The sequence below is a fragment of the Octopus sinensis genome, linkage group LG6 (genome assembly GCF_006345805.1).
Source record: "Octopus sinensis linkage group LG6, ASM634580v1, whole genome shotgun sequence".
Lineage (NCBI taxonomy): Eukaryota > Metazoa > Mollusca > Cephalopoda > Octopoda > Octopodidae > Octopus > Octopus sinensis.
The window spans coordinates 8,901,105-8,926,998 of NC_043002.1; the positions used below are offsets into that span (position 1 = coordinate 8,901,105).

A 25,894-nucleotide genomic window follows, 5' to 3' on the forward strand; every position below is an offset into this window, starting at 1 on the left:
ACCCTTGTCAGCTGGTTTGATGATGGAGCCCTCATAGTGCCAGAAACAATGACAGGCTAAGAGTTTGGCTTGAGAGATATAGAACTGTACCACTATATGCTACTAGCACTGCTACTGCTGCTTTTGTGGTTTTTTTAATACAGTACATTTATGAGATATCATCTCAGGACGAATAAGACAGTTAATTAAGCTCTCAATGTTGTTTGCATTAAGTATGATATTTCAAATTAAGAATGCTTCTGTTGCACACAACAAATATATATATATATATATATATATATATATATATATATATATATATATATATACATACACACACTTCAAGGGAGAGTGAAAAAGGTGTGTATAAAAAGGAAAGAATGAAAGACAGAAAGTAGATTGAAATCCCTAAAAGGGGTACAAATAACAAAAATAAAAAGATCCCCAAATTCCTTCAGTAATAACTGTAGTTAAATGCCTGTGGTACTACTTTATTTGATACCATCTAGTAACATCTCAAGGTTGTTTGGGTCAACATCCGCCCAGTAAGGGAGTATAAATGGCAAATTCTTTGTCAGTTCCTCAACCAAAGGGAGTAACAGAGAGAACAGAAAACAGGAACCTTTGTTTGATAAATGAAGTCCATCATTCAGCATCTCTTTCCAGTTCTAAATAAAACAGAAAATAAATATTTTACACTTATATATTTGTTTTGCAAGATTTTTTATGTGAAATCGTGTGTTGAAACAGATATTGTTGTATTTAGGAATGGTCATTTTGCCAGTTTAGCCAATAAAAACACACGCACTACAACAGCAGCAGCAAGTGGAGGCGCAATGGCCCGGTGGTTAGGGCAGCAGACTTGCAGTCAGAAGATCGCGGTTTCAATTCCCAGACCGGGCGTTGTGTGTGTTTATTGAGCGAAAACACCTAAAGCTCCACGAGGCTCCGGCAGGGGGTGGTGGCGACCCCTGTTGTACTCTTTCGCTCCAACTTTCTCTCACTCTTCCTTCCTGTTTCTTGTCCCCGACTTCCTACGCAACCGCTGAGCCTGGATGCGCATTCATCCATCCGTCGATGCTCTCGGTGTCGGGGGTTGACCTGCTTTCTCTTCTGCGGGTCTTACGAATAGCAAAGGACCACGTTTCGGATTTCTTCCTTCTTGCGAGCTCTGGGACGAAGACCGTTCGCTCAACAGCAACAGCAGCAACAGCAACAACAATAAGAAAATCATCAAAGTGAAAAATCAAATGATAGTAAACTAATGACAGTGATGTCTCTTTCACACATGTAATGTAAAGAATGAAAAAACACTTACATTATGCTTCATCATTTCTGTATAAAGGTCTATGCATTGAGTGCCAACCTCTTCAGCTGCTTGTTTGCATGCTGCAGCATAATGAATTGTGTTTTTATTGAAATTTGAACTGACTCGATCTGTAAACAAACCAATGAACATAAAACAAGGATTAAATCCAAATTAGCCAGTAAATTACAACAATGAAACTAACAAAACATAACATTGACAAAATATTTACAACATAGTTAAAAGTGCATCTTGAAACACTATGGGCAATTTTCGAAGTTTCATTTAATCTAGGTCTCACGACTTTTTTTCCATGTTTCTGTGTTAATTATTGAGATATTAGCCATTTGAAAAGACTATGGAATTTACAATTAACTGCACCAGGGTTCCTCTTCCCCAGGGAACCAGACCTAATGGTATACCTGCGGATGTAGGTCCAGCCCCTGCTTTGCCGGGTCCTGTCTCTGATCACGTTGTACCTCCAAGGGCGTCCACTGACGGTGATGCCCTCAATCTTAACAGATGGGTATCACCTGATGGAGAAGAGTCAGCTCCCAACCAAACAACACCAAACAAACACCCACTCTCCTACCCTGATGTAATCTCCAGGGATACAGGTAATGCCATGATGGACCGTGAAGTCTGGTGTAGCATGGTAAATTCCATTGTCTCGATCACGGTCGAACAATGATGATGATGATGATGATGAGATATTGCTGCTTGTATCCAATTGAGGGTTGGGGGATAGATGAAAGTGGTGGAGGCAGATATGGTTTGTGATGGTGGTTGTGGGGCATGTGGTGGGGGGCAAGGGTGGATGGGCACATTGCAGAATAGTGGACCATATAACTTTCATGAGACAAAATATATGAATTTATTAGAAAGACAAGATATACAAACTTACAACAAGTCAAAAGCTTTCATTGGACAAAATAAAACAAATTATCATGAAAAAGACAAGATATATATTTTTTTCAGGACCAAGATAGAGAAAGAAAGTAGTAAAGCAAGCAGACTATCGATATTATGAAAGAGAGAAATGTATGTATATCAGGAGTCACACCTGATAATAAAGCTAGCACATCATCATCGTCATCATTATCGTTTAACGTCCGTTTTCCATGCTAGCATGGGTTGGATGGTTCGACTGGGGTCTGGGAAGCCAGGAGGCTGCACCAGGCTCCAGTCTGATCTGGTAGTGTTTCTACAGCTGGATGCCCTTCCTAATGCCAACCACTCCGTGAGTGTAGTGGGTGCTTTTTACATGCCACCGGCACAGGTGCCAGGGTAGGCTGGCAACGGCCACAAACGGTTGGTGCTTTTTATGTGCCACCGACACAGAAGCCAGTCAAGGCGGCGCTGGCATCGACCACGTACAGCTTGTGCTTTTTACGTGCCACCAGCACAGGTGCCAGGGGAGGCTGGAAACAGCCATGATCGGTTGGTACTTTTTACATGCTACCGACACAGAAGCCAGTCAAGGCGGCGCTGGCATCGACCACGTACAGCTGGTGCTTTTTACGTGCCACCAGCACAGGTGCCAGGGGAGGCTGGCAACATCCACGATCAGTTGGTGCTTTTTACGTGCCACCGACACAGAAGCCAGTCAAGGTGGTGCTGGCATCGACCACATATGGCTGGTGCTTTTTACATACCACCGGCACAGGTGCCAGGGGAGGCTGGAAACAGTCACGATCGGTTGGTGCTTTTTATGTGCCAAAAGAAATCTAAGCTATATACATGGAGTAAGATACATATAGCATGTATGGACTCTATTTCTAGCTCTGTCTCATACAAATGAAGAATTTATATTAAAATCCGATGTTATTTGCATTTATATATCCAAGTCACTTATGACAAGCTTTGTTTCATGCAGGAATTGCTACTGATACATGTTTGTGCACATGTATGTGTGCACAAACATATACCAGTGGAATTTCTTGCATAAACATAAATCACCTTCCAATTTGAAATATTGGTAAGTTTTACTATATAATAATCTAGCAAAAAGCAAAGTCTTAGTAAGGAAGAAAGTGGACAAATGGCAAATCCCTTCAGTAGATGGCCCTGCTCAATCTGTATAAAAGGGGTAGGTAGAAACTCCAGAAGATGCACCCAGTGTAAGCTACAGACACATAAGAGATGCAGCAATACCAGAGAAAGATTAACAGGGAAAATAGTTTTTGTGTGTGGCAGGTGCACAGGTACAATAAAAAATTCAAACATGCAGAAAATAGGCTCCATCCAATACCAGGTGGGTAAGTTAGATGTAGTTGATAGCTTCCATTATCTAGGTTACCAAGTCAGTAGTGGAGGTAGATGCTCTGAAAGCATAGTAGCTAGAATAAGAATAGGCTGGGAAATGTTCAGAGAGCTCCTACCTCTTGGGTAACAAAGGGCCTCTCCCTCAGAATGAAAGGAAGACTGTATGATGCCTGTGTGCGAACAGCTATGCTACATGGCAGTGAAACATGGGCTGTAGGCTTGACAAAAATGAGGCTTAGTATGCTTTGCTGGATGTGCAATATCAGTGTGCATGTACGACAGTGTTAGCACCTTGAGAGAAAAGTTGGGCATAAGAGGCATCAGATGTGGTGTGCAAGAGAGACGACTATGCTGGTATGGTCACGTGATGTATATGGACAAGGGCAGCTGTGTAAAGAAGTGTCAATCTCTAACTGTGGAGGAACCTATGGCAGAGGTAGAGCCAGGAAGACATGGGATGAGGTGGTGAAGCATGATCTTCAAATGTTGGGCCTCACAGAAGCAATGACAAGTGCCCGAAACCTGTGGTAATATGCAGTGCACAAGAAGTCTCATCAGGCCAGTAGTTGTAACTGTGCTGGTGTCATGTAAATGGTACCCATGACATTGTAGTTCTGGCCATTTCCAGTGCCATATAAATGGTGCCATGTAAATGGCACCCATGAATAGTAGTCAAAATCATTACCAGTGGCATGTAAAAAGCACCCATTACACTCTCGGAGTGGTTGGTGTTAGGAAGGGCATCTAGCCATAGAAACCTTGCCAGATCAGACTGGAACTTGATTCAGCTCTCCAGTTCCAGTAAAACTGTCTAACCCATGCCAGAATGGGGAATGGATGTTATATGATAATGATGATGATGACAATGACGATGAATAAGTTCGTGTCAACAACTTAATAAGAAATACCTAATGAGGTATGTTGAATTAACACAAATAATATACTCAGGTGAGTGTGACAAAACACACACATTCAACTTTCATATAATTAATAGTGCAATGTGTCCCATGTGGCCAGACAGTTTGTCCCATGCAGTTGAAAAAACATAACTATGCTGTGAAGATTTTCTGCATCATTATCATAACGAAATGGAAGATAGAAAGACAATGTTACCTTTTTGTTCACAACACTTGGCCCAGGACTCTTCATCTACAGCAGGAGGGCCGATTAGAATCACTTGCTCAGCAGATAATCCACTTTCCTGTTTAAATATATATTTGTAGTTTAAAATATAGAGAGAGAAACACATGCAGAGGATGATTAAGAAATCCCTTTGATAGTTAAATAATATATAAAATTTTATTCATTATTTTGTTACTGTATACTTTTAACACTATGCTATTTTGTAAATATCTTTTGAGATATATGTAAATGTGCATACGTACATACGCTGAGAGTTGCTGAAGCATGGAACAAACTGCTGGCATCAGTTGTTAGTTGTCGGAGCTCTGCATCCTTCAAAACTTCCATGCTTCCTGAGATTCGCCAACACTACACCTGATATTTTCCCCTCCATACACACACAAGCATTATCTGACTCATACATTGTTCGCTTTCCAGACATTTGTACATTACTGCATATATTCTGACAAGTTGTGGTGCACCTGAGCACTGTTTATTTTTTTTTTTTGCCTGTCTATTTATACAATAATTTCATTATTATTATACTCACACATATGCACATATCCCTCTCTTACAAACGTATACACACACACACATATATATATATATACAGTAATGCCTTGCCATATCGCAGTTCACCTATCGTGCACACAATACAGCATGGATTTTTCTAAAATTTTCGCTGCCTCTTGCAACCTTTCCAATAGTTTTGACTGTCCGTTATTCACACTGCATTCCTTGTTGTGTTTGTGCTCATGTGTGTGGGTCAGCGTGTGTGTGTGTGCATACACATGCATATATGTGTATGTATGTATGTATGTGTGTGTGTGTATATTAATATGTATGTATTGATTGTGCTGGTGGCATGTAAAAAGCACCATTCGAACATGGCCGATGCCAGCGCCGCCTTGACTGGCTTCTGTGCTGGTAGCACGTAAAAAGCACCAACTGATCGTGGCTGTTGTCAGCCTCTCCTGGCCCCTGTGCCAGTGGCACATAAAAAGCACCCACTACAATCACGGAGTGGTTGGCGTTAGGAAGAGCATCCAGCTGTAGAAACACTGCCAGATCAAGACTGGAGCCTGGTGTAGCCCCTGGCTTCCCAGACCCCAGTCGAACCGTCCAACCCATGCTAGCAGGGAAAACGGATGTTAAACGATGATGAAGATGATGATGAGGATATTCTGTATATACATGTGTTTACGTGTTTTTATGTATGTGTGTGTGTACTTCTGTCTCCTTGCGTGTCCTACTTCCAAGGCTTTGGTTGGCTTGGGGCTATAGCAGAAGACATGCAAAGGGACGGAACCAAAAATGAGGTGGTTGAGAAAACAAACTCCTTAATCACACTCGTTCATAAACAAACAGCAATACCTGTATGCATAAAATAAAAGGTGGGTGGGATCAGTTTAAATATAATAAAAATTTTCACCTGAAGTATTTGAACCATCTCTACCATGTTGTTTTTGAATTCATCTACAGGAACATGTTGAAGAGGATTAATTTTTACATCAGCACAATCATTTGCTCCTAAGAATATAGTCACAAATACAGCATCTTTCAGTTCATTTTTATTCAATACAGAAGGCAAAATCTTTTTACACCACCGACTGTTATATCCAGAGAATCCCCGGTTGATAACATCACATTTCCTACAATCAAAATGAAAAGAAAAGTTTGGAAAAATTGAATTGAAAGGTTAACAGTGCAAATTATATACTAACAAAAGTACAACACTGAATCCACCAGTGTAGCAACCGAAAACTATTAGCTAGAAATTGGTGGAAGGCTCACTGCATCAAGGATTTTAGAAATCACATTCATAAGCCTCCTCTTAGTGAAATCCCTGTCTTCATATCCTTAATTACCTTATCCATCATACTGCTGTTAACTTGAATAGCTTTTTGGTTCACATACGGGAGACTCCCTTTCTCCCATTCATTATACATATTTAATAGCACTTTCTTATCTTTTTCTTTTCAGAATCATTAAATAAGCCTCCTCTTAGTGAAATCCTTTTAAATTTTCTATAATTGCAATTCAAGAAACAACAATAATGGCATCATTTAACGTCCGTGTTCCACACTAGCATGAATTGCACAGCTTCATGGCATCCAATGGGTCCAAGGACTGCATCAGGCTCTCGTGTGTCTATTTAGGTATGACTTCAACAGCTGGATGCACTTCCTAACACAAAATATTTTACAACATGTACTGGATGCTTTTTCACACCACCAGCACTAGTGAGGTTCCTTGGCAACTTGCGAGACTAAGGACCTCAAAAGAGGGAGGGGGATGTTTGGTTTAAAAAGGGTTGAGATGTTGAGGGAGAGAAGTGTGTATGGATGGATAATGGTATGCTAGCGTTTAATGATTCTGAAAAGAAAAAGATATGAAAGTGCTATTAAATATGTATGATGAATGGGAGAAAGGGAGTCTCCTGTATGTGAACCAAACGGCTTTTCAAGTTAACAGCAGTACGATGGATCAGGTAATTAAGGATATGAAGACAGGGAAAGCCCCTGGTCCATCAGGAGTCACTGCCGAGATGCTTATAATACCTAGTAGAGTAGGATACAGTCAGATCACCCATATAGTTAATCAGGTTATTTATGAATGCGTCAGCCCTCAAAAATGGTGTAGCAGCTTTATATTCAGTTGCTTATATAGAACTATGCCATACTGTGAACGGATAGAAGGGAAAGGAGCCATGGTGGAGTTGCTGTATACATATGTGACAACCTCACACCCCAGGTTTTACTGTCATACTCAAATTCGGTATGTGACACTTGACACTCTAATTGTATACATAAGACTGCATAATATAGTCATATGCAATACATATTGCCCACCGGATGCTCCGAACCACATAGGCAAGTTTGAAGATTGCCTCACAAGAATTAAAGAAATCCTCATGAAACTGGAGCACCACGTGACCATATTTCTTATGGGTGATATATATATATATATATCTCTCCTTTTTTCTCTCCTTGTTTTTTCTGTTTCCCTTTCTGTAGAAGAGCGTAGGCTCGAAACGTAAAAGACTTTTTCTATTCCTGAGCATTATACTAATACATCTGTTTGTTTTGTACACCACCTGTCTTCGTCTTTTGTTTTTTTCGTAAACTCTCCCTATATATATAAATACATATATACTTTCTTTACTCTCTTTTAATTGTTTCAGTCATTTGACTGCGGCCATGCTGGAGCACCGCCTTTAATCGAGCAACTCGACCCCGGGACTTATTCTTTTGTAAGCCCAGTACTTATTCTATCGGTCTCTTTTGCCGAACCGCTAAGTAATGGGGACATAAACACACCAGCATCGGTTGTCAAGCAATGCTAGGGGGACAAACACAGACACACAAACACATACACACACACATATATATATATATATATATATATATATATATACACATATATACGACGGGCTTCTTTTCAGTTTCTGTCTACCAAATCCACTCACAAGGCTTTGGTCGGCCCGAGGCTATAGTAGAAGACACTTGCCCAAGGTGCTACGCAGTGGGACTGAACCCGGAACCATGTGGTTGGTTAGCAAGCTACTTACCACACAGCCACTCCTGCGCCTATATATATATAAATGCTAACTTATCCTAAAATAATTACAAAAATTAGTCTTACCTTTGCAAAATGTTTGCCACAAGGGAAGCCCAACAGCCATCATGACTAAAGGCATACTAGAATGGAAAAGAGAAAGAATATTGGAATTAAACTTAAATATATAAGCAGTGTGGGATTCAAATAAAAGAAACCATTAAAGAAATAATAACTGTGTACATTTAATAATGATCAGAAGAGAAAACAATTTTAACAAATTAAATGCCCTAACACAAAAATATTAAACATATTTTTTGAATCGTTACCAGTGTCGCCTTACTGGCACTCGAGCCCCATGCTAGTAGGGTATTAAGAGCACCATCCGAGCGTGATCGTTGCCAGAGCAGCTATCTGGCCTCCGTGCTGGTGGCACGTAAAAGACACCATTCGAGCGTGATCGTTACCAGCATCGCCTTACTGGCACCTGTGCTGGTGGCATGTGTAAAAGATTCGAATGAGGACGTTGCCAGTACCGCCTGACTGGCCCCATGCCGTTGGCACATAAAAAGCACCCACTACACTCTTGGAGTGGTTGGCATTAGGAAGGGCATACAGCCATAGAAACTCTGACAGATCAAGATTGAAGCCTGGTGCAGCCTTCTGGTTCGCCAGCCCTCAGTCATTCGTCCAACCCATGCTAGCATAGAAAGCGGGCGTTAAACAATGACGATGATGATGATGAATAATTTTTAATGTTTCCAGAGCACTAATATGAGATGACTTATTATCAAAATGTTGATTGTTTTAATTAATTGCCAAAGTATATGATTAATACTTGGTTGCCTTTATTAAATTTAACAATTCACAAATCAGGAAGGGTACAACTTCTAATTAGTCAGGAGACTGAATGTAGCGAACCAATTTCTAATCACCTTCCAAACTGAAACGATATGACCGATACGAAAGACAGGATGACCACAACTAGAAATACCCAATAATTGTTCTTTTCCTTTTGTTTTTTCAATTCACTAATTCCATGTGAATGTTCTAGAGAAACAAGTGCACATCAAGCAACTCAACAATAAATAATCAATCAATCATTGAAATGGAGAATTTAATTTACAACTAGTATGAAGTATATGTTTTTTTCATTTCATAGGGTTCACATAGTGGGGACGCATTGGTCATTATTCTAACCAGGTCTGCTATTGGTGTGTTAATTTTCATGTTGTGTGGCAGGGATGAGTTCTTGTGAACAGCATATTCTGAAGTTACAATTGAAAAGGTTGCAAGATGCAACAAAAGTTTTAGGACAATAATATCAAGAAATAAGTGGTAATTTTACCGGTGAGTGTGTTACATAATAAGGCACAAAAAAAAAAATGACTCTCCCCAGACACAATAGGATATGCTTCAACACACGAACTCATAAAAAGAATCTTGCAAACCAAATCCAAAAACGAAATAGTACAGAAAAATGAATGTAAAATAGTAGACAATACTTGTGATATGGCAACATTATTTATTACCAGAGTGTTAACCATCTGTATGTGGCCAATGCCAGTACCGCCTTGACTGGCTTCTGTGCCGGTGGCACATAAAAAGCACCAACCAATCGTGGCCATTGCCAGCTTACCCTGGCACCTAAAAAGCACCATCCGTACGTGGCCGATGCCAGCATCGGTGGCATGTAAAAACTACCAACTGATCGTGGCCGTTGCCAGCCTCCCCTGGCACGTAAAAAGCACCATCCATTCATGGTCGATGCCAGCACCACCTTGACTGGCTTCTGTGCTGGTGGCACATAAAAAGCACCAACCGATCGTGGCCGTTGCCAGCCTCCCCTGGCATGTAAAAAGCACCCGCTACACTCACGGAGTGGTTGGCGTTAGGAAGGGCATCCAGCTGTAGAAACACTGCCAGATCAGATTGGAGCCTGGTGCAGCCTCCTGGCTTCCCAGACCCCAGTTGAACCGTCCAAACCATGCTAGCATGGAAAACGGACGTTAAATGATGATGATGATGATAATTAGCTGTCGTATAACATAACTTTGGAAGTATACATTTGCCACCATGGGTGGCAAATAACTATGAATTTTTAGAAATATTAAAATGTACTTTCTACTCAATTTTTCCTAAGAGAGCATCCAAAAAGAAACATTTTAATTCCTCATTTGTGAAATTTGGATGAATATTTTAGGAAATATGACAATTTGAATGGTCAGTGAAATGGTCAAAATCTTGCCTAATTAGCCTAAATGAATAAATTAGCCATATTTATGATGCCATTTCTTAGAAACTGAGGTGATGATCATCTTCAAATTACAAAAATTAATAGTGACCATAGCATAGCAGTTGCAATTTTTAAAGATATTTATGTAAAGCCTATTTTGTTACAAGTCACAAACAGTCAATTTTGCAGTGTTTACAGACCTAGTTAAATCCCAAAGACACAAGTCACCGGGACTTGAATTTTGTTCCATTGTAGCTGGAATAGAACTACATAAATCCTGAGATCTTGGAATATGACATTTCAATAAAATTTTAATGGACCATCAAAAATGGCTATAAATTTTTTTTTTCTTTACTACCCACAGAGGGAACAAACAAGGACAGACAAACGGATTAAGTCAATTACATCCACCCCAGTGCATAACTAGTACTTAATTTATCGACCTTGAAAGGATGAAAGGCAAAGTCAACCTCGGTGGAATTTGAACTCAGAACGTAACCACAGATGACAATGGCTATAAGTGGCAGAATTTCAGATCAGGATGCCCACATAAGTTGGATTTTCTACTTTTTGATGAGGGTTTTTCCCTTTTTTCCCCCCTTTTTTGCATAGCAGTCTTGGAAATGATGGGGGTAAGCTTTTTATGAAAAAATATTCTGAAAAATTTATGACATTCCACTCCCTCAAGACCAATTTTGGCCAATTCTGTTTGCACTACACACTTTGCATTAAAAAAGATGAAACATAAATTTGAAAATATTTTAAAACAAAAGATGGGAGGGGAGAGGAACTACAGACTTGTAACATAGAGGGCAACTGGGAATTCCTGCAGGACAGCTTGCTCAGTGCCACAGACCAAATCTGGTGCAAAGAGCCATCCCGACCTAAGGTGACATGGTGGTGGAACAATGCTGTGGGCAAGGTCATTAGAGCAAAGAAACAGGCCTGGAAGGGTGGGGATAGCAGTGAACTGTATCAGATAGCCAGAAGGGAAGTTAGGAGACAGGTATACTAGCAAGGGGAGAAGCAGAAAAGGAGTTTGCCTATGCTCAGTGACGTGAGGACCAAAGACTTGAAGTGTTTTGGATTGCAAGACAGTATGCGAGAGAAAATTGTGATGCTATAGGAAAAATGTGTCTGTATGGATGATGGTGCATTTGCATTTAGTGACTCTGCAAAGAAAGAGGCTTGGAAATGCTGTTATGAAAGATTGCTGAACGTGGGGAATAAATGGGAGGAGGAGAGTCTGCCAAATGTTGACCAAATTAAGGGACCAACTATCTGAATCGACAATACCTTGGTAGATAATGCAATTAAGGATATGAAGACAGGGAAAGGGTCCAGCCCATCAGGAATCACCACTGAGATGCTTAAAATATCTGGTGGTGTGAGTTACAGTCTACTCATCTGAATCGTAAATCAGATGAGTCACAAAGGAGTCATATGCAATGACTGGTGTATAGGTACAATAGTCAACTGCTACAAAGGTAAAGGTGATGCCTTATATAATTATAACAGAGGTATCAAATTGCTGAATCAGGTAATGAAAGTTACAGAGAGGGTCATAGCTTAACTAATTAAGAAGAGAGTTAGTCTAGATGAGTGCAGTTTGGTTTTGTGCTAGGGAGAAGCACCACTGATGCTATATTTCTGGTAAGGCAGCTGCAGGAAGAATACCTAGCCAAAGATAAACCTCTGTACCTGGCTTTCATTGACTTGGAGAAAGCTTTTGACAGGGTCCCCCCGATCCCTCATCTGGTGGTCAATGGTCAATGCAGAAACTAAGAATAGACGAGTAGTTGGTGAGAACAGTACAAGCCATGTACAGGAATGCTGTCAGTAAGGTGAGGATTGGTAATGAGTACAGCAAAGAATTCAGGGTACAAGTAGAGGTTCACCAAGGATCAGTCCACAGCCCCCTCTTGTTCATCATAGTCTTCCAGGAAATAATAGAGGAATTTAAGACAGGCTGTCCCTGGGAGATCCTCTGTGCTGATGACCTTGCTCTTATAGCTGAATCACTACCACAACTAGAGAAGTTTCAGGTATGGAAGCAAGGTCTAGAATCAAAGGACCTTAGAGTCAACCTAGCAAAAACCAAAGTCACAGTAAGTAGGGAGGCAGACAGATCTCAAATCTCTTCAGGTTGATGGCCCTGCTCAATCTGTAGAAAAGGCATAGGTAGAAACTCCATATGATGTACTTGGTGTAAGCTATGGTAGCATAAGAAGTGCAGCAATAACAGAGAAAATAGTTTTTATGTGTGGAAGATGCACAGGTACAATAAACACAGAAAATGTAGAGAAAATAAATTCCATCAACTGCCAGCTAGAGGTAGTAGATAGCTTCCATTATCTTGGTACTAAGTTAGTAGTGGAGGTGGATACTTTGAGAGTGTAGCTGTGAGAATAAGAATAGGCTGGGCAAAGTTTAGAGAGCTCCTACCGCTGCTGGCAACAAAGGGCCTCTCCCACAGAGTGAAAAGCAGATTTTTATAATACCTGTGTGCAAACAGCTATGCTATATGGGCAGTGAAGCATGGGCTGTGACAGCCAAGGACATGCATAGGCTTGAAAGAAATGAAGCCAGTATGCTTTGGTGGATGTGCAATGTCAGTATGCATGTACAACAAAGTATAAGCAACTTGAGAGAAAAGTTGGGCATAAGAGGCATCAGATGTGATGTGCAAGAGAGACAACTGTGCTGGTATGGTCATGTGATGTGTATGGACGAGGACAGCAGTGAAAAGAAGTGATCTCTAACTATGGAGGGAACCTGTGGTAGAGGTAGGGCCAGAAAGACACAGGACAAGGTGGTGAAGCATGATCTTTGAACTCTGGGCCTCAAAGAGGCAATGACTAGTGATCGAGACCTTAGGTGATATGTTGCGCTTGAGAAGACCTGTCAAGCCAAGTGAAATAATGGTTGTGGCTAATGCTGGTGTCACGTAACTGGTACCCATGCCGGTGGCATGTAAAAAGCACCGTTTGAGCATTGAGCCTCACAGAGGCAAGGTGATCAATGCCAGTGGCATGTGAAAAAAACCTTTTGAGTGTTGGACCTCATAGAGGCAATGACAAATGGCTGAGACCTTTGACATTATGCTATGCTTGAGAAGGAGACCCATCAAGCCAAGTAAAATCACAGTCATAGCATATACTGGTGGCACGCAAATGGCACCTGTACAGGTGGCACGTAAGAGCATCTTTTGAGCATTGGGCCTCACTGAGGCAAGGTGGCCAATGCCAGTAACACAAGTTACTGGCATTGGCAAGTGTTGGGCCTCATGGAAGTAATGACGAATGACTGAAACCTTTACCATTATGCCATGCTCAAGAAGAAGACCCATCAAGCCAAGTATATATTTCTTTACTACCCACAAGGGGCTAAACACAAAGGGGACAAACAAGGACAGACAAACGGATTAAGTTGATTATATCGACCCCAGTGTGTAATTGGTACTTATTTAATTGACCCCAAAAGGATGAAAGGCAAAGTCAACCTCGGTAGAATTTGATCTCAGAACGTAGCGGCAGACGAAATACCACAAAGCATTTCGCCCGGTGTGCTAACGTTTCTGCCAGCTCGCCGCCTTCCAAGTATAATCAGTCAAACAGTCCAACTCATGCCAGCATGGACAACGGATATTAAATGATGATGATGATTTTTAAATGATAAGATGTTTGATTTAAGGGATATTCAGCTGTTGATTTTAGCTCATCCCACGACCACCTGATACCTTTCTCAGAGTTGCATGTAGATGTAGATCAAAAAACAAACAAAATGTGTAAACTAATTTCTTGCTTTAAATATTAAAAACATAAATCGAAGGCATTAATGACATCTGTAACTTATAGCAAACTTGTAGGAGAGAAGTAAAAAGAAAAACCCCAAAACAAGTATGTAAATGCCGTAATCCAACACCAGACTGTATATAAAGCCAACTTCAATATAGCAGTATAGTTAGTTAGACAAGTAAAGACATGACTATCTATGACCGACTTTGCCAACTACTTGATGACTCAACTTCCTACGTCACAGAATTTATAACAACTATCACATACCACTTGTCATGTGGGAGGGGTGTTCCATTATTATTATTATTATTATTATTATTATTATTATTATTATATGTTTGACTTTTGCTTTATATTTGTACAAGTTGGCTCCAAGTCTCACCCAGAGACCTCAAGAGACAACAGGTTGGAAGTTTATGTTGGTGTTATGCCTAATGTGCCATATATATGGTTTTGTACTTAGTGTTGTACAAGTGAATGTCTAAAAAAACCATACAAAAATTATGTTTGTTTTAAAACTTGAGATTACATAGAAAGTATTTTGCGTAGGATATGAGCAGTTCCCATGAGCACTATCTTTCGAATTTCTGCCATTTTTGGGTTTCCTGGTATCTGAGTTAGGTAGCAATCATCCCCTTTTGCTATCATTCCCAGGGCACCTATGACAATAGATATTGTTTTAGTTTATTATTATTATTATTATTATTATTATTATTATCCCTATAACATCTCTCCTTTCAATTTTTTTTTCTAAAGGAGTGTAGTTTTATTTATTTTTATTAACAATAATTTTTACACCACCCCCACCTCCCTTTTTTGAGTTTATTTTCTCATTCAGTTACAAATTTAATATTTTTTTCATTTGGCATCCACTTCCAGGAACTCCATATATTTTCTTTTTCTTTCCATAACTATATGGAAATAAGTACATAAATACACATTCACACAAATCCAAGTAAATACATGTATACGTATACATCCATGTATGTATGTGTACAAGAATAAACATATATGCTTACTTACACATATACATAGGCGCATACAAATGAATACATAAAAATATGTCTGGGTCCTGACGTATATATACAAACAACATTATTTTAAAAAATTGCTGAGTGTATAATAATAAAATTCGGATAAAAGACATGCAAAATAGAACACCCTATATCGAATTATCTATAAATTAAACAATTAAATTGTTTTTTATAAAATACAATAAAATGAAATAAAATAAAAGCAGAATCTTAAACAAGAAAATGATATTTGCATATAACAGTCGAAGGTTTTCCTTAAGAAATATGTCAAAATATGTACAATAACTTTGCGATGCGGAATAAATCATGCATGATAAGAAACAAATCTAACAGTGGGAATAAAAACTAGTCCAAGAATCAAAAATATACACTATCCATATGGTATATTGCTAGCCGACATTTTAAATTTACCTGCGTGTCTGCAGGAATTCAAGAGTTCGCGTGCTTGATTTAAAGAGTTATTGTTCTGGAATAAAATGAAATATTTTTCCAGCAGGCATAAATCACATTTGATGGGTCTTTTATGTACACCATGCCTGTAAGGTGCAGCTCTATCCAAAATACTCGATGTCATGTTGAAAAGTCGGGCTTCTTTTTCTTTTAATTCTTAGACATATTTTACCAGGCTGGTCTTCATCCTATTTGCGCCAAAGATCCCAGCAACACCATCGCGCCTAAGGACCAGTTACTGCAACAGCCTAGGTTTCAGGGGCCCACACCTTTTTAATATTCTCCCAAAGAGCCCGAGAAACCTGCACAAAGTAGATATAAACGTTTTTAAATCAAAGCTTGACCTCTTCCTGTCAAGAGTCTCAGATGAAGCTACCTCACGGCAAGAAATGCAAATGAGTGTAGCTACATTAACCATGATTCTTCACCAAGTGCCACATATTGGAGGAGGCTCTCAGTAATAACAGTGTAGCAAAACAGCGATGCATCAGCATGGCCGCAGCTCTGAGCTGAAACTACAGAAAAAAAAAATATTTATATATATTTTATTTATTTATTTTTTTATCTAGTTTCAGCTCACAAGCTGTCGCCATGCTGGGGCACCGCCATTTGGTGTTGCTACATGATTTTACTTCACGAATGCTTTTTAGCAATTGCCATTTGGTGCATGAGAGAGTTCGATGCAGCTGCCCTCATCTGCACCTCCTGCCATGAAGTTGGTTCATCTGGGACACCTGACAAGAAGAGATCCAGTTTCATTTTAAAGACATCTGCATCCACCCCATGCAGGTCTCTCAGGTTCTTCGGGAGGATATTGAAGAGCTGTGGGCCTCGGAAGCCCAGGCTATCACAGTATCTTGTCCTACATCTTGATGGCAAATTTGGAGTCGTTGGCACTATGCAGTGGCGCCCAGTTCTGGCATTTGTGTAACTCTCGATGCCAAAGTTTGGGACAAGTCCTTCTAGGATCTTCTAGATGTATATTATGGCATATCTTTCTCGCCTACGCTTTAAGGAATAGAGTCTTTCCCAATAGCTTATATGCTGCACAGAGGCTATCGTCTTCGTGTAGCTTCATTGGATCGCCTCAAGTTCTGTGATTAACTTGACACTGGATGGTGACCATAGCTGAGAGCAATAGTCAAAGCGGCTTAGGACAAGTGTCCTCCAGAGGACCATCATGGTTTCCTGGTCTCTTGTTCTAAAGGTTCTAAGAATCCATCCAGTCAGCCGCCTACATTTCATTGCCAATTTAGCAACATGCACATGAAAGATTGCATCATCACTCATGTAAATACCCAGGTCTCGCACTGATTGTGCCTCTGGGATTGCAATCCCTCCAGGTCCAGTGTATTTATTGGGTATTGCATGCTGATAGCATAAAGCTTGAAACTTTTCAGCATTGAACTGCATGCTATTCTTTTCAGCCCACTTGTATATTTTGTCCAGCTCACATTGCAGGTGCTTAGTGTCTTCAGGGTTCTGTATTGCCTGTGAAACTTTTGTATCATCTGCATAACTTGTGATCGTGGCTCTCTACGTGGCTGAAGGCATGTCTTAGAGGGCCATTATGAACAGAAGTGGTCCCAAAACAGTGCCTTGTGGAACATTGCTCACTATTTGCGTGTTAATGGAAGTGGCCCCATTGGCTACTACCACCTGACTGCTATCCTTCAGAAAGTCATGAAGCCATTCTCCCAATTTTCCAACTATGCCAAGATCATGCAGTTTGTGACATATCATTCCATGATCGACTTTATCAAAGGCCTATATATATATAGAGAGAGAGAAAAAATAGAAAAAAAAAAGTAATAGAAGCAAAGGACAAGAGTAATAAAAGCAAAAATAATAAAAGTAAAAATAAGGATAATAAAGTTAGATACACATATAAATAAGATTTAGCAAAACTGGAATAAATTAACAAAAGAAATAAGAACACAAAGTAGAATAAGGGATAAAGAGATAAGATACTAAAGAGTGCTGAGAATAAGATTTTGGCTTTGACTGGATGGTAGTGGTTGTAAATAATACCTTATTTTGAAATATAGATTAAGGTTGTAATTTGATATCGTTGTGCTTAATCTATATTTCAACAAGGCAGCAAGCTGGCAGAAACGTTAGCACGCCGGGCGAAATGCTTTGTGTTATTTCGTCCGCTGCTGCGTTCTGAGTTCAAATTCCGCCGAGGTCGACTTTGCCTTTCATCCTTTCGGGGTCGATAAATTAAGTACCAGTTACGCACTGGGGTCGATGTAATCGACTTAATCTGTTTGTCCTTGTTTGTCCCCTCTATGTTCAGCCCCTTGTGGGCAATAAAAAAATTAAAAAAAAAAAAAAAAAAAAATTTTAATCTATATTTCAACAAGTGGTCAAAATAAGGTTTTATTTATGACCACTACCATCTCATCAAAGTCAAAATCTTATTCTCAGCACTCTTTAGTATCTTATCTCTTTATCTCTTACTCTACTTTATGTTCTTATTTCTTTTGTTAATTTATTCCAATTTTACTAAATCTTATTTATATGTGTATCTAACTTTATTATCCTTATTTTTACTTTTATTATTTTTGTCCTTTGCTTCTATTACTTTTATTTTTTATTTTATGTTTTAACTTTTATCTTTTCTTTCTATTTTTTTCTTTCTATCTTATACAAGCGAATTAAATATAAACTCAATCCAATCTATTTAACATTCACTCTATGCTGAATGGTGGTATAATCATCATCATCGTTTAATGTCCGTTTTCCACGCTAGCATGGGTTGGACGGTTCGAGCAGGGTCTGGGAAGCCAGGGGCTGCACCAGGCTCATTTTTGAAATCCAATGAATCATTATACGTTTATACAATTATACAAATATACTTTTTCAAGGAAATATGATAAACCTATTATAATGGGTAATACTACGTGTACCTTTTATATTGTGATGCAATCTTTGGACTAACAATGTTTGCGGCTGAAGAGAGCTTTAAACCATCTTTTATATCAATAATACACTGATGTAATAACGGATTATTTATAAAGCTTGAAACACGTGTACCTCGATATCCTTTGTGTTCTGCTTTTTAATTTATATTTGTGCAGGTGGCACGTAAAAAGCACCCACTACACTCAAGGAGTGGTTGGCGTTAGGAAGGGCACCCAGCCGTAGAAACACTGCCAAATCTGACAGACCCCAGTTATACCGTCCAACCCATGCTAGCATGGAAAATAGACGCTAAATGATGATGATGATTTGATATATTCTCTCACTTCTGCCACTATGTGGCATATACTTATCTAGTATTCACTCTAAATTTACAGTACCTACTATATATATATATACTAGCATTAAAGACCCGTCGTTGCCGGGTCATAGTGCTAGTGCATGTATATATGTGTATATATATGTGTACATATTACATGTACATCTACACATAAAATACAAAATACAAAGTTATATCTTGATATCGCTAGTGATAACAATACTCAAAATATATAACAGACTGGAACTGTTAGCCCGTCTTTTGTAATTTCGATCAATTGTATCTTGTTCTCCCTCTTGTATAGAAGTGTGGCTACAATCCAGCCTACCTCTGCTTCGGGGGGGGGGGGCATTAAAAATTTTTTTTTGCTGATGACACTCCTCGGACCCTAAATAAGGCATGTGTAAAATTTGAATGAAATTGGTTGTGTAGTTCTCAAGTTTTAGGGAAACACACAGACAGACAAACAGACACACATTCTCAGTTTTATATATATAAAGATATATATATATATGTATATATATATATATATATATATGAAGCTAGTATGCTCCGATGGATGTGTAACGTCAGTGTTCATAATCGACAGAGTGTAAGTACCTTGAGAGAAAAGTTGAACCTAAGAAGCATCAGTTGTTGTGTGCAAGAGAGACGTTTGCGCTGGTATGGTCATGTGATGAGAATGGCTGAAGATAGTTGTGTGCGAAAGTGCCACACCCTGGCAGTTGAGGGGACCTGTGGAAGAAGTAGACCCAGGAAAACCTGGGTCGAGGTGGTGAAGCACGACCTTCGAACTTTAGGTCTCACCAAGGAAATGACCAGAGACCGAGACCTTTGGAAGTATGCTGTGCGTGAGAAAACCCGGCAAGACCAGTGAGAACAGTCAAAATCAAAATCAAACCAAATCAATTCATATATCAGAAAGCAGAACCAAATTGAGGTCGATCAACATCAGTGGGAATTGCAGCTGTGGTTAAGCGAACCATCCGATCGTGGTCGTTGCCGGCGCCGCCCCGTCTAGCCTCCGTGTCGGTGGCACGTAAAAGCACCATCCGTTCGTGTCCGTTGCCAGCCTCGCCTGGCCCCCGTGCCGGTGACACGTAAAAGCACCATCCGTTCGTGGCCGTTTGCCAGCTCTGTCTGGCCCCCGTGTCGGTGGCACGTAAAAGCACCATCCGTTCGTGGCCGTTTGCCAGCTCCGTCTAGCCTCCGTGTCGGTGGCACGTAAAAGCACCATCCGTTCGTGTCCGTTGCCAGCCTCGCCTGGCCCCCGTGCCGGTGACACGTAAAAGCACCATCCGTTCGTGGCCGTTTGCTAGCTCTGTTTGGCACCTGTGCAGGTGGCACGTAAAAAGCACCCACTACACTCACGGAGTGGTTGGCGTTAGGAAGGGCATCCAGCCGTAGAAACACTGCCAGATCTGACTGGGCCTGATGAAGCCTTCCAGCTTCACAGACCCCAGTTGAACTGTCCAACCCATGCTAGCATGGAAGACGGATGCTAAATGATGATGATGATGATGATGATGATGATATATATATACACACACGCATTCTTTTCTTTTATTCCTTTATTCTTTTCAGCCTTGCGGCTGCAGTCATACTCTACCACCACTGTACTTTTGCACTCTTACCTGTGATTATCCTTCAGCTGATATCCTCAGTGTGCAGGTGTTTCACACCACCACTCCTGTATTTGCCTTTCTTTCCAGCTATTCGCCCATTTGGTGTATGAGAGAGTTCGGCTCCGCTGTCTTCGTCTGTACCTCATGCCGAGCCAGAGGCTCATCCAATATTGAGAGGAAAGTGTCTAGTTCCTTTTGAAGACATCTACATACATATGGCGCAGGAGTGGCTGTGTGGTAAGTAGCTTGTTTACCAACCACATGGTTCCGGGTTCAGTCCCACTGTGTGGCACCTTGGGCAAGTGTCTTCTCCTATAGCCTCGGGCCAACCAAAGCCTTGTGAGTGGATTTGGTAGACGGAAACTGAAAGAAGCCCATCGTATATATATATGTGTGTTTGTGTCTGTGTTTGTCCCCCTAGCATTGCTTGACAACCAATGCTGGTGTGTTTATGTCCCCGTTACTTAGCAGTTCGGCAAAAGAGACCGATAGAATAAATACTGGGCTTACAAAAGAAGTCCCGGGGTCGAGTTGCTCGATTAAAGGTGGTGCTCCAGCATGGCCACAGTCAAATGACTGAAACAAGTAAAAGAGTATACATATTATGTAGGTTTCTTAATTTTTGTGGTAGGGCATTGAAGAGCTGTGGGCCCTTGAACCCTAGGCTATTGCAGTACCTGTTCTTGAATCTAGATGGAGTGGATGATACCTTTCGTACAATACAAGGGAATCCTGTTCTGGCATTTGTATAACATTCAATGCCGAAATTAGGTACCAGCCCCTCTAGAGTTTTCCATATATAGATTATTACATATCTGTTGTGCCTTCTCTCCGGGGACCAAAGTCGTACTTTTTTCAGTCTCTCTCTCTGTAGCTCATCTGCTACACCGTTTCACTATTTTTAGTGTAGTGATGCTGGGCTGCTTCAAGCTCCACGGTTAGTTTGGTATTATGTGGTGACAAGAGTTGAGAGCGGTAGTCCAGGTGGCTGAGAACAAAGGTCCTCCACACAGTCAATATAACTTCTTGATTTCTTGTCTTGAAGGACTTTAGTATCCATCCTGCCAGTTGTCTGCACTCTGCTGCCATCTTGGTAATGAGCATATGAAATGAGGCATCATTTCACATACTGATCCCCTGTCTTTCACTGCCTATGACTCTGGGATTGCAGTGCCTTTGGGTCCTGTATACGCAGGCTGTAGTGCACCAACCGATCGTAGCCGTTGCCAGCCTCGCCTGGCACCTGTGCCGGTGGCACGTAAAAAGCACCCACTACACTCACAGAGTGGTTGGCGTTAGGAAGGGCATCCAGCTGTAGAAACACTGCCAGATCAGACTGGGCCTGTGCAGCCTTCTGGCTTTCCAGAACCCGGTCGAACCGTCCAACCCATGCTAGCATGGAAAATGGACGTTAAACAATGATGATGATGATATAAGGTTACAGCTTATGGCGATCACCATGCAATGACTAAGGAAAATAGTCTAATAAAGGGGCATATAAGCCCTCAACAGAAAAGAGAAGGCTTTCGAAAGCATATATATGTATTTATATATTTATTTGTGTTTGTTTTACTGTTTCCTTGACTTGACATCATGTAATAGATGTAATTGCATGTCACCATGTCCTTTGTTCCGAGTCTTCTGTGAAATATCACCATAATCGGAAGACAGATGAGGACTGACAACAGGTACCCAGCAGTACAAATTCTGTCCGTTCATGTGAGCATCAAAAAAGTGGATGTTTCACACACACACACACACACACATATATATATATATTAGAAAAAAACCACCTTTTATCAATTCAAAATGAACAATTAAATTACACCATCTAGAAAATTACATATAATTTTGAATTGATAAAAGGTGGTTTTTTTCTAATTTTTATATACTCTTTACTCTTTTACTTGTTTCAGTCATTTGACTGCAGCCATGCTGGAGCACCACCTTTAGTCGAGCAAATCAACCCCGGGACTTATTCTTTGTAAGCCCAGTACTTATTCTATCGGTCTCTTTTGCCGAACCGCTAAGTGACGGGGACGTAAACACACCAGCATCGGTTGTCAAGCAATGCTAGGGGGACAAACACAGACATACAAACATATACACACACACTTGTATATATATATACATATATACGACAGGCTTCTTTCAGTTTCCGTCTACCAAATCCACTCACAAGGCATTGGTCGGCCCGGGGCTATAGCAGAAGACACTTGCCCAAGATGCCACGCAGTGGGACTGAACCCGGAACCATGTGGTTGGTTAGCAAGCTACCTACCACACAGCCACTCCTGCGCCTATATATATTATATTTTGTGAAATTTGATTTAATGTTTCTAAATTGAATTTTACCCTGTAAGTTAGGAATAATATTCCCTCAAATAATAAAAAGCACCATCCGTTCGTGGCCGTTGCCAGCCTCGCCTGGCCCCCGTGCTGGTGGCACGTAAAAAGCACCATCCGTTCGTGGCTGTTGCCAGCCTCATTTGGCCTCCATGCCGGTAGCACGTAAAAAGCACCATCCATTCGTGGCTGTTGCCAGCCTCATTTGGCCTCCATGCCGGTAGCACGTAAAAAGCACCATCCGTTCGTGGCTGTTGCCAGCCTCGCCTGGCCCCCGTGCCGGTGGCACGTAAAAAGCACCATCCGATCGTGGCCGTTTGCCAGCCTCGTCTGGCACCTGTGCCAGTGGCACGTAAAAAGCACCCACTACACTCATGGAGTGGTTGGCGTTAGGAAGGGCATCCAGCTGTAGAAACATTGCCAGATCAGACTGGAGCCTGGTGCAGCCTTCTGGCTTCCCAGACCCCAGTTGAACCGTCCAACCCATGCTAGCATGGAAAGCGGACGTTAAACGATGATGATATATATATATATATATATATATATATATTACGTGGACGACAATATTTTCAGTAGAGATGTTACAACTATATCTGATTGTTCACATGTTTCAATACTGTGTGTGTACATATACTTATTCTATTGCTGACTTTTATCAAATGGTTTCTCCACATTGCTTTGATGTACCATTCTCTATCCTTAATAAAATTGTCGGTATTTCTGATGACACGGGTATACTAGTGTATACTCATATTACGCTTGTTACTAATAATAGCAATATACCTGAGGAAAAATACCTGTCAACTTATTGCACGGACAACGTAAATTGAATTTAAAGTTAATCGAACTTCTTCGCCTCATCACATCTGTAAGATGCTCCAGTTTTTGTAGCCAGTATATAAAACCTTTATCTAAGGTAGTTTTCCTCAAACATTTCTCAAATTTGAAATTACCAACTGCCTCCAAAAGGCCACTTAAAATTTGGTTTAATCACGTTTTAAAATTATTTCCGAGATAATTTCCGTCAGCACATATGCATTCTTACATGTTCTTATACATTCATAGTTCATTCCTGTTACAGGAGTGCTAAGTTCCCTGGTAGGCTCATAAGAACCGTGAGTGTGGGAAAACTTGTTTAAGGTGCATGGGTTCCGTCTAGAGCAACGGTATTCAATAACTAATCACCTAACCGTGAATAGGTGTTATTGAAATAACGCATACCGATGTAAGCATCAGAAGCACTAGTTATTGATTGCTGATTACGTATCGTGGAAAATTTATGTACAGGTTTAGCAGCTGTAGTCAATCTATCCATACATACTTTATCATCTCGTAAGAATGTATGATGAAGTTGTCTCTTCCATGTGGGATTCGAACTTAAAGCATATAGGAAATGAAGACTAAATAGTCTGAGGCATTTCGTTCAGCAGTTCACACACAGATCTTCCACCTCGTCACTCTACACCGAAGCATTATATAATTGACGAGTATTTTGACATGACATTCAAGAAAGGAGTGTTATGTCAACAGCTTCATGCGTTGACAACTAAGACTAGATCCAAAACCTGATGAACGACAACGAATAAAAGGGAAGAGTTGAAGTGGATATTCAACCTGTAGAAAACCCATTAAATATCTTTGCAAAATTAATGCCGTTGGTTCGAAGAAAATATATTCTCATTTAGCAATACATCATAAACTAGACGCCTGGTTTTCAAATACACTGGTCTGTTAAACGGTGAAAGGAAAATTATCTTTGATCTTTTAGTGATGTATTTTGTAAACTGAGGAAAAAGAATAGTTCTTGGTTCGGTCTGTGAATTTATATTGGTTAGTCTCAACAAATTAGGTAAACAGAAATGTCAACTTCGGTATACCTTTAAAATGACTATCAACAGCCGTGTAAGGGCATAAATTAATAGCTTTATAGTTATGTTCTACTCGCAAAAATGTTTTGGTATGATACTTTCGGTTCAGGCCGTAGATCTGATGAAATACATTTAAAACAACCATAGTATAATAAATATATAACTGGCGACTTTATGTTGTTTTTCATACCGGCGTGAACAGAAATGACATTTAGAAGGGAACGAGAGGTCGTGACATTCATGTATCTCCAAATGCTCCCAGCAACCTGATCGTTGGGAGCTTCCCGAATTCCATAACATCTTTCACACCTTTTTAAACATACAGGTGTTAATTAAACTCATATTTAATTATAATTTTTATACGGTGACTCGATAGTATTCATTCGCGACGGCTCTCTCTCTCTCTCTCTCCCTCCCTCTCTCTTTCTTAATGATTACTGCTAACGAGAACCTTTAATTAAGTCGGTTACAGTATATTTAACATTTCTAAATATAACTAATTAAACACATTTTTCTAATTGAAAAAATAAATAAATAAAACAACTCATGTTATTTTGTTGCTTTTGCGTTATTCCTGCTAAACAGCATGTTGCACTTACCTGGGTAATTGAATCTCCGAATAGAAAAGCCTTAGGCCAACGGAACGGAGCGGAACAATCTGAATCTCCCGCCATATCAAATATTGTTGCTGTTTCGAGCTGCTTTGCTACACGTTTGATGGACGATCGCAGAGAGAAAGTGGCGGTAGCTCTTGTGTACGTAGTTACTACACGAAACAGTGGCGGATACTGATACATCTGCGACGACGAAACATGGAAAAGCTAAAAGAGGCGGGGTTAAGGCCAGTCGTCGATAAACACGATTAGGAGCGAGGACTACCTGTGCAAGAAGTTCGTGATGAGAGAAAGACGAAGTGAAATGAAAGCGTGACGTAAATAACACGAAGCGAGAAGGTAACGTAAGAGGGAAACGAATGGCTGTTTATTAGAGATGTGATGGAGAGAGAATAGATGAAGATGCAAGGTTAAAGGATGATGGAAATGATAGTATATGACAGCTGGTAA

General features: G+C 40.3%; 1 protein-coding gene across 1 annotated transcript; it reads right to left on the reverse strand.

The window, feature by feature from the left end:
- Nucleotides 1-428: 428 nt before the first annotated feature.
- Nucleotides 429-25,764, reverse strand: LOC115213397 (isoamyl acetate-hydrolyzing esterase 1 homolog). The gene is made up of 6 exons (XM_029782347.2): nt 25,430-25,764; nt 8,318-8,373; nt 6,105-6,324; nt 4,664-4,751; nt 1,298-1,416; nt 429-647 (listed from the first exon to the last, which is right to left on the reverse strand). Exons 1-6 carry the CDS (start codon nt 25,625-25,627, stop codon nt 471-473), a joined length of 858 nt encoding a protein of 285 aa, XP_029638207.1. The 5' UTR covers nt 25,628-25,764; the 3' UTR covers nt 429-470.
- Nucleotides 25,765-25,894: the final 130 nt, after the last annotated feature.